We start from the raw sequence: 10,000 nt of genomic DNA, 5'->3' as shown, positions 1-10,000 counted from the left end.
CCGGCACTCATAGCAGACAGACAAACGGTGGTTTCGTACATGCACCAGCCATCCTGATAGTACATGCACAGACACACACCGTATTGAAAGGCAACCGACGTGGCCATGCGATGGCATAGACACAATGGCATCGGGCTCCTTCTTAGCTTTACCGCTGATCCGTTCGGCAATCCTGAGAGGAACACCAAACTTCGCAACTACGAGCAGGGAAGTAGCCATACAGCCGATCTAAGCAGCGACACGACCAAAGAAACGCAATGGCAACCGTGTGGGCTAATTATTCGTCATTAGGCGATCGTGGAGCATCGCTAATATCCATCCTACAAAGGCAACCATGGCTGACCTAACAGCCCGCAAATGATACCATGTGCAAAGAATCCAACGGGTACCGGGCAACGCAGCCGCTATTAGCACACGCACCTTTCCCTGGCTTCATCATCGCCGACATCATTTGCCACATCACTGTGCCCACATAAATAGCCAAGACAACTATAGAGTGCCCCCGATATCATACAAATCTTCTCAAAAAGAGTCCAAACCAGCCCCAAATCTTGCAAATGCATCATTATTCTGTTGTCCGCAAACACAAAAGCCTCTAACAAAACTTTCATTGCGGTAGTGAAAAAAAAAATTTTTTCCTCATTTGGACAAAGACCTCTCTGTTTCCGTCTCATGAGACCAATATCACTCGCTCCTTTGATCGGCTACCTGCCCGACTGCTTCCCTTGAGACCTAGCTGTCTGACAATTTCTCTTGAGACCTATCAGTCTCTGTTCATTGAAACTCGGCCTATTTGATCCTTGGATTGAAGGCCTCTTTGTTACTGTCTCAAGAGACAGACTGCTAGACACTCTCTTTCCCTTGAGACCTGCTTCTTCCGTCTCTCCCGTCTCTGGAGACCAGTGTCCCCCGCTCCTTTGATCGACAGCATGTCCGTCTCTTTCCCTTGAGACCTGCTTCTTCCGTCTCTCCCGTCTCTGGAGACCAGTGTCCCCCGCTCCTTTGATCAGCAGCATGTCCGTCTCTTTCCCTTGAGACCTGCTTCTCCCGTCTCTCCCGTCTCTGGAGACCAGTGTCCCCCGCTCCTTTGATCGGCAGCATGTCCGTCTCTTTCCCTTGAGACGTGCTTCTTCCGTCTCTCCCGTCTCTGGAGACCAGTGTCCCCCGCTCCTTTGATCGGCAGCATGTCCGTCTCTTTCCCTTGAGAGATGCTTCTTCCGTCTCTCCCGTCTCTGGAGACCAGTGTCCCCCGCTCCTTTGATCGGCAGCATGTCCGTCTCTTTCCCTTGAGACCTGCTACTTCCGTCTCTCCCGTCTCTGGAGACCAGTGTCCCCCGCTCCTTTGATCGGCAGCATGTCCGTCTCTATCCACAAAGTCCTTCTTGCCGTCTCTGTTCCTTGAAACCTGGTTTGCTGGATCCTTTGAGCGAAGCTCTTTCTGTCTCCGTCTCAATAGACGAGGGTTGCCCGCTCCTTTGATCGACAGCACGTCCGTCTCTATCCACAAAGTCCTTCTTGCCGTCTCTGTTCCTTGAAACCTGGTTTGCTGGATCCTTTGAGCGAAGCTCTTTCTGTCTCCGTCTCAATAGACGAGGGTTGCCCGCTCCTTTGATCGACAGCACGTCCGTCTATATCAACAAAGTCCTTCTTGCCGTCTCTGTTCCTTGAAACCTGGTTTGCTGGATCCTTTGAGCGAAGCTCTTTCTGTCTCCGTCTCAATAGACGAGGGTTGCCCGCTCCTTTGATCGGCCGCTCGTCCGTCTCTATTCTCAAAGTCCTTCTTGCCGTCTCTGTTCCTTGAAACCTGGTTTGCTGGATCCTTTGAGCGAAGCTCCTTCTGTCTCCGTCTCAATAGACGAGGGTTGCCCGCTCCTTTGATCGGCCGCTCGTCCGTCTCTATTCTCAAAGTCCTTCTTGCCGTCTCTGTTCCTTGAAACCTGGTTTGCTGGATCCTTTGAGCGAAGCTCTTTCTGTCTCCGTCTCAATAGACGAGGGTTGCCCGCTCCTTTGATCGGCAGCACGTCCGTCTCTATTCTCAAACATTGCCTTTGTGATTCGTTTGTTCATAAATGTGTTGACTGATTGAAGTTGTTGGTGTCATTGTATCGTATGTCCGATGGTTCGCTTGTTAGATAGATGACAGACTCACGTGTTTGTTTTCATTTTCACTTGTTTGTTGCCTGTGCGATTCGGTTGTTTGTTTCATAAAGGTCTTGATTGATAGAAGTCTTCGGATGTGTCCTCGGATGTCATGTCTGATCATTCGCTTGATAATCAGATGGATAGATGAATAACTCACTTGTTTGTATTCCCTTCTACTCGATTGTTGTTTGTGTGAGTCGCTTGTTTCATCAAGGTCTTGTTTGATAGAACTCCTGGGTGCTTTTGCATCTCATGTCCGGTGATTCGCTTGCTATCTAGATTAATAGCTAACTAACTTATTTCTCTTCTCTTCTACTTGATGCTTCTATTTGATTGTTATGTCCGATGATTCGCCTTTCAGATAGATAGTCGTGATAGATAGATAGTCATGATAGATAGATAGTCATGATAGATGGATAGTCATGATAGATAGATAGTCATGATAGATAGATAGTCGTGATAGATAGATAGTCATGATAGATAGATAGTCGTGATAGATAGATAGTCATGATAGATAGATAGTCATGATAGATAGATAGTCATGATAGATAGATAGTCGTGATAGATAGATAGTCATGATAGATAGATAGTCATGATAGATAGATAGTCATGATAGATGGATAGTCGTGATAGATAGATAGTCGTGATAGATAGATGGTCGTGATAGATGGATAGTCATGATAGATAGATAGTCATGATAGATAGATAGTCATGATAGATGGATAGTCATGATAGATAGATAGTCATGATAGATAGATAGTCGTGATAGATAGATAGTCATGATTGTTTGAAAGACCGTCCGCGACTTTTGATCCTTAAGCCCGAAGGCTAAAAACTAACTAACTAACTACGAATACGAACCTAATTTATACTATTAACGACGTAAACAACTTTAAAATATTGTCACTAGTTTGATTGTCCATTACGCAAGGGATTAACAAATACTGTCCTCTAAAAACACATTAACACTCTCTACTAACCAACCATTGTCCAATTTAACGCAAAACAACTTGCTCAAACAACTATTGTGTCCAGACGCGTAAAAGTTATTGTTCCAATCAACAATTACAAGAATGAAAGTATCACATGTCTGTCTTCTGAACATTCTCCCCCTCCTTGACAGCTATGCATGTCAACTGAAAATCCTTCATCTTGTGATATCTGCAACGTCACATCAAGAAAAATACATCCATTAACAAATGCCACCAGCAACCATTCAACAATGCTCCAAAAGGCATAATTTTGTCACTGGTCTCTGCAATAGCTTTTTTCCCAGTTGTACTTGTGCCACTCTCACTTTTCCATCTTTTCCAGGAAATACTTGGGTGACTTTTGCAAGGGGCCAATGAGCTCTGGGGCTATCAGGCGATATAACAATAACAATATCCCCTACCTTCAAATTTTTCTTCTCTTTGTGCCATTTTGTCGTTGGATTTAGTCCTGGTAGCCATTCTTTCAACCAACGTTGCCAGAAGTGCTTCACCAGTTCTTGAACACGTCGCCATCGTTTCCTTGGACTGAACGTTGTCTGGTCTACCGTTTCTGGTGCAAATCTGCCTCCCATTTGGCCATGGAGAAAGTGATTCGGGGTCAAAGGTACATCATCATCCACATTTGCTGTCTGGTATGTCAGCGGTCTTGAATTCAGCAACGATTCTGCTCCTGTGATGGCAGTCATCAACTCTTCATCGGACACATTTGCATCTGTCAGGATTCCTTTCAACGCACGTTTTGCTGCCTTGATCATAATTTCATGAGCTCCTCCAAAATGTGGTGACAAAGGAGGATTGAAATGCCATTTGATACCACGATTTGCAGCACTCTGGATGATTCGATTCTGGTCCAATCTTTTAACGAGCTCCTGTAGCTCCTTGTCAGCTGCTACGAAATTGCCACCATTGTCAGAAAAAACTTCTTCAGGCTTCCCACGACGACTCACCATTCGATAAAAGGCATTCAAGAATGAATCAGTATCCAGGGCAAATGCCATTTCCAAGTGTACTGCTCTGGTAGCTAGGCATGTGAAAAGACAAAGATATCGTTTTTCTCTTCGCTTACCTCTCCCTTGCATGGTGATGAATGGTCCTCCATAATCTACAGCTACTCTTTCAAAGGCTCGCAATGACATTGCCAATCTAATGCTTGGTAGGGGTGCCATGATCTGACTGCATGCCCTCGCCTTTCGTCTTTTGCACCAGTTGCATTCGTTTTCCCATTCTCTTATCTCTTCTCTTGCTGAAATTATCCAAAAACGACTCGAAATAGCAGCCAATGTCTGATTTGTGCCACCTGCATGATGATCCTTTTCATGATAGAATTTCACGATCAGCTTTGTAACCCAGTTCTTCCTTGGTAGAATAATAGGATATTTTGCATCGTATGGCAGGAAGTCAGCATACCTCAATCTTCCATTACACCGTAGAAGTCCATCTTCATCGATTCGTGGCTGTAACACAATCAATTTGCTGTCACTCTTCATTTGCTTTCCTTTCAACAGTTGCTGGTATTCGGTTGCAAATGCATTTTGCTGCACGTCTCGAATGATATGAATTTCTGCATCTTTGATCTCTTCATATGTCAATTCTCCATTAATTCTTTCTTTTTTTGCTGTTCGACAGTTGTCCAAGAAACGGCAAACCCATGCTACAAGTCTTGTAAGTCGAAGCCAGCTTGAAAAATGAGAAGGATCCAAATACCAAGAATTCTCCTTACCCGCTTTCATCAGTTTACTTGGTTCCACTTGTTCACCAGTCGTAGATTTCTTTTTGCTAACTGCATCAGCAAACAATGATTGTTTCTCTTCATGATTTTCTGTTACGGACTTCATCTTTGAACGACCAGACTTCTTCTGCTCCGATACTGCTTCCATTGACATCTCAAATTGATTATTAGGCCATTCATCCTCAGCCATTTCCAAGAATTCTGGTCCTTTCCACCATTGCTCACTGTTTGCCAACGCAGATGCTACCATCTCTCTTGTCAAGTGATCAGCAGGATTATCCTTCGTGGGAACATATCTCCATTGCTCAGGGTTTGTCATGTTTTGAATCTCACCAACACGATTTGCAACAAATGGCTTGAAACATCTGCTATGTCCTCTGATCCACCAAAGTGTGTTCATGCTGTCACACCAGAATTTGACTTGCTTCACTGACACTTGCATTGCATTCGCTACCGATACCGCCAATCGAAGTCCTGTGACTGCTCCCATTAGTTCCATCCTTGGAATGCTCATAGCTGCCAGTGGTGCAACACGTGACTTTGCTGCGACAATATTAGTAGTAGCTGCATGATCAACGTAGACATACCTTGCATAAATAACAGCTCCATAAGCTTCTTCTGATGCATCACTGAAAACGTGTAATTGCATTGATTGAACATCTTTATGCTTGCCAGTGTGAAGACATCTTGGCACTGAAAGATTTGACAACTCGTGAAGTTCACTGTACCAACTCTGAATCTTTGACTTGACTTCGCCATCGAGCTCATCATCCCAATCGAAGCCTTGTCGCCAGATTTCCTGCATTACCACTTTTGCTCTAACGATGAATGGTGCCAAGAAACCAAGAGGGTCAAACAATGATGCAATGGTTCTCAGAAACGATCTCTTTGTGATGATTTGATTTTCTTCAGGTGGGCTTGAGTGAAAACTGAAAATATCCTCCTTTGCTCGCCAAAGTATTCCAAGGGTCTTTACAGTTGGAAGCTCTCCATTGTCCAAATCAATTTCAGATGCTCTGTCTTCTACTGGGATTACAGAGAGAACTTCTGGAGAATTAGAGAGCCACTTTCTTGCATGCATGCCTGCCTTGTTCCATAGAGCTGCAAGCTGATGATACAGTTGGATTCCCTTTTCGTCATCTTGTACTGAATCAATGCTGTCATCCATGTAGGTTGACTTGAGTGCAGTTTCTGAAGCCATCGGATATTCTGATCTGTACAACTGAGCATGCTTTTGAATCACAAACTGTGCTTGAAACGGTGAACTTGTTATACCAAACACCACTCGGCTGAATTCATACTCCTCTGGATCTCTGTCCTGGTCACATCTTCTCCAAAGAAATCGATGATACACACGGTCAGCTTCTGGAATCTGAATCCTCAAATACATCTCAGCAATGTCACAGACAACAGCGACGGGATGACATCTAAAGCGTAGCAAAACATCAAACAATTCTCGTTGCAGCTTCGGGCCTGAATGTATCATGTCATTCAAGGATGTCCCTTCATACTTTGCTGAAGCATCAAAGACGATTCTGATCTTGGTGGTCGCTTTGTTGGGTTTCAATATAGCAAAATGAGGAAGATACCACTTGCTGTCAGGTTGCTTCTCAGAGACTGGAACCTTTCGTATGTATCCTTTGTCCAAATATTGATCAATGACTTCATCGTATGCCTTCATCACATCTGGGTTCTTGAGCAAACGTTTCTCGGTGTTCTGAAGTCTTTTCATTGCCATTTTGTGATTGTTCACCATTCTATAACTATCTTCTTTCCATGGTACTCCAACTTCATATCGACCATCAATGAACCTGAAAGAATTCTCAGCTTTTTCCAATGCAGCCTTCTCATCAGGACTCACCACTGTTGTCTGGGTGAACGTTCCAGCTGAGTCGATATCCCAAAACTTCTTCATTGTTGAGTTGATTTCATCGACATCAGATCTGCTTGTAGTAAACAAAGTCGTCTTGCTGAAATGGGTATCAGGGATCTTCTTGCCTTCTGGACATCCTACGCATGTCCACCCCAATGGCGTTCGTCTGGCAATGGGCTCTCCTTCTTGTCCCCTGACTTCTTCGTAAGAATAGTGCATGTCAAGGTAGTCAATACCAATCAGCAAATCCACGATAGGTCTCAAACCGGTGTCTGGAAAATCAATGTGCTTCAAATGAGGCCATTTGTCTGCTAGATGTGACCATTGGATGACCTTCATGTTTCCAGTTACTCTCTTTGCAGTAAGTGCTTTTACTCTGATGTCAACATCACCACTTACACTTTCAAGTCCAAACTCGACAGGCATGGTTTGAAAAGACTTGCAATCTCCATTCAAAACATTGACCTTTATTGTTTCAAAGGTACCATTGAGACCCAGTTCTGCTGCAACATCTTCATTCACATACGTTTGAGTGCTGGCATCATCAAGAAGTGCGTTCAATTTCAATCTTCGACAGCCATTTTTCAAAACAACCGGAATGGTTCTCAATGCTGTTGCTCCTTTGACATCTGATTTTGAGCACACCATCGTTGTTTGTGTTGCAAAATTCCTCTGCAAACGCTCCCCCTCCGTGACTGACGATGACAACTGTTGCTGACTGCTACTGCTGACTGATTGCTGATTGAAGGCTTCTGGTGTCCTTGTTTCATTGCTGTTTTGCTTTCCAGTGATCCTGTTACCCATGCTATGCAGCAACTTGTTGTGTGTTTCCTGACATCCACGAATACCACACACTCTACTTCGAGTACATTTACTACCACTGTGGTCATCACCAAGGCACCGAAAACACAATTTGAAATGCTTTGCCACATTCCATCGCTGTCGAATGTCCATGTTTCGAAAAGCATCACATGCCCATACACCATGTCTACCATTGCACACTTTGCACAGTCGCTGCTTACCGTATTTCCCACCAGTGACACCTGATCTACCAACTTGAAAACGATTCACTTGTGTTAATTCTTCAGTAGCACCAAAGAATGTGGTTTTCTTCTCTCCTGCTAAGTTTCTTGATCTACTGTTTCTTCTTTCGCTTGATACACCATGCACTGTCTCTCTTGCAACTGTGTAGAATTCAGACTCTTGAATCACCCACATCTTCAGTGTTTCAACGCATTCTCTTCTTCGATTCTCAAAGATCCATCGATTGTACTGCGTCAGCAGTGTTTCTGGAAGTTTCTTCAGTAGCTTGATGTAGAGAGATCCATTTCCCAATTCATCGTGACGTCCACTCTCCAGTAGATTCACCACCAGAACATCAAGTAGATCTGCAAACTTCTCTATGTCTTTTGAACATCCATCTCTCACTGGTTTGAAATTATCCATGTCCTCCAAGTGAATTGCGATTTCCCTCCTCTTGCCACCAAATTTTCGCTCTAACCTGTCCTTTGCAGCTTCATATGCAGCTCCAGAAAAGCCAAGATTCTCGATCGCTTCCAGTGCAACGCCAGATAGATATTGCCTCAACTGCAGCAGCTTGTATTCAGGAGTCGCAGGAGCTCTGTCAATGCAAGCCAGAAATGCAGCTTTCCAGTTCTCATACTTTCGCTTGTCACCAGAGAAAACGGGAATCGCAACACGCTGCAGCTGTCGCCACATGTCCTGACCAAGTGACTCTTCGTGTGAATATCGCTCAGATCGTCTGTGATCACCACCAAATCTGACTGACTGTTGCAGTTGCTGTGAATGTTCCTCCGGGGTCATTGGAAACTGACTTCTTTTCGCGCCAACACCGACATTGGTTGACTTGTGCTGAAGCTCTTGTCGCTCAGAATTGTTGTGAAATTGAGAAGAATCAAATTTCGCTTCCTGAAATGGCAAATAAGTCTCTTGATTAAATCTAGGTGCTCCAAGGCTTACCTTTCGATCCTCTCGTGGGTTGTAAGATCCCGCTGTCTTACTTGATTCTGAATCTCTTCGTTCATCCAGATACTCCTGTACTCTGTTGTGGGTCTCTTCGAATTCTTGCACCAATTGCTCCATTTCCTGAGTAACTTTTTGTCTTGCTGTTCCGTTCTTCTGCCATTGATAGTGCTCTGACAGTGCGATCATGATCTTCAGTGCCCTTTCTTGTGTGCTGTCCAATTTCGTTTGCCCATCTCGAACCTGATGTCTGTTTGGTAGATCCATTTCTTCCACCAGTTCCAACAACTGCTTTCTTGCACGTGTGAACGCCGACTTTGCTTTTGCTTTTTCTTGCTTCAAGCTTTCCAATTTTTCTTCCAAATCTTCCACGTCTTCCCCTCTTCCGATTCCATCTTCTGTCCTTCCTTCTTCACCTGCGTTTGAAGTCATGCTTCTCGTCAATTGGCCTTCCTCTGTCCAAGTTTGTCCACGGCAAAACTACCCTCTGCTACCAAATGTTTGAAAGACCGTCCGCGACTTTTGATCCTTAAGCCCGAAGGCTAAAAACTAACTAACTAACTACGAATACGAACCTAATTTATACTATTAACGACGTAAACAACTTTAAAATATTGTCACTAGTTTGATTGTCCATTACGCAAGGGATTAACAAATACTGTCCTCTAAAAACACATTAACACTCTCTACTAACCAACCATTGTCCAATTTAACGCAAAACAACTTGCTCAAACAACTATTGTGTCCAGACGCGTAAAAGTTATTGTTCCAATCAACAATTACAAGAATGAAAGTATCACATGTCTGTCTTCTGAACAATGATAGATAGATAGTCGTGATAGATAGATAGTCATGATAGATAGATAGTCATGATAGATAGATAGTCGTGATAGATAGATAGTCGTGATAGATGGATAGTCATGATAGATAGATAGTCGTGATAGATAGATAGTCATGATAGATAGATAGTCATGATAGATAGATAGTCATGATAGATAGATAGTCATGATAGATAGATAGTCGTGATAGATAGATAGTCGTGATAGATAGATAGTCATGATAGATAGATAGTCATGATAGATAGATAGTCATGATAGATAGGTAGTCGTGATAGATAGATAGTCATGATAGATAGATAGTCGTGATAGATGGATAGTCATGATAGATAGATAGTCGTGATAGATAGATAGTCATGATAGATAGATAGTCGTGATAGATAGATAGTCATGATAGATAGATAGTCATGATAGATAGATAGTCGTGATAGATAGATAGTCGTGA

At 43.5% G+C, this 10,000-nt stretch overlaps 1 protein-coding gene across 1 annotated transcript; it reads right to left on the bottom strand.

Moving 5' to 3' along the window:
* Positions 1-3,182: 3,182 nt before the first annotated feature.
* LOC135687596 (uncharacterized) lies at positions 3,183-9,536 on the bottom strand. The gene is made up of 2 exons (XM_089111638.1): positions 8,717-9,536; positions 3,183-8,665 (listed from the first exon to the last, which is right to left on the bottom strand). The coding sequence occupies exons 1-2, from the start codon at positions 9,149-9,151 to the stop codon at positions 3,359-3,361; spliced, it is 5,742 nt and encodes a 1,913-aa protein (XP_088967764.1). The 5' UTR covers positions 9,152-9,536; the 3' UTR covers positions 3,183-3,358.
* Positions 9,537-10,000: the final 464 nt, after the last annotated feature.

The sequence above is a fragment of the Rhopilema esculentum genome, chromosome 11 (assembly GCF_057945365.1).
Source record: "Rhopilema esculentum isolate cy_ngs chromosome 11, ASM5794536v1, whole genome shotgun sequence".
In the NCBI taxonomy this organism is placed as follows: domain Eukaryota; kingdom Metazoa; phylum Cnidaria; class Scyphozoa; order Rhizostomeae; family Rhizostomatidae; genus Rhopilema; species Rhopilema esculentum.
This window is presented reverse-complemented; position numbering and strand designations above follow the sequence as displayed.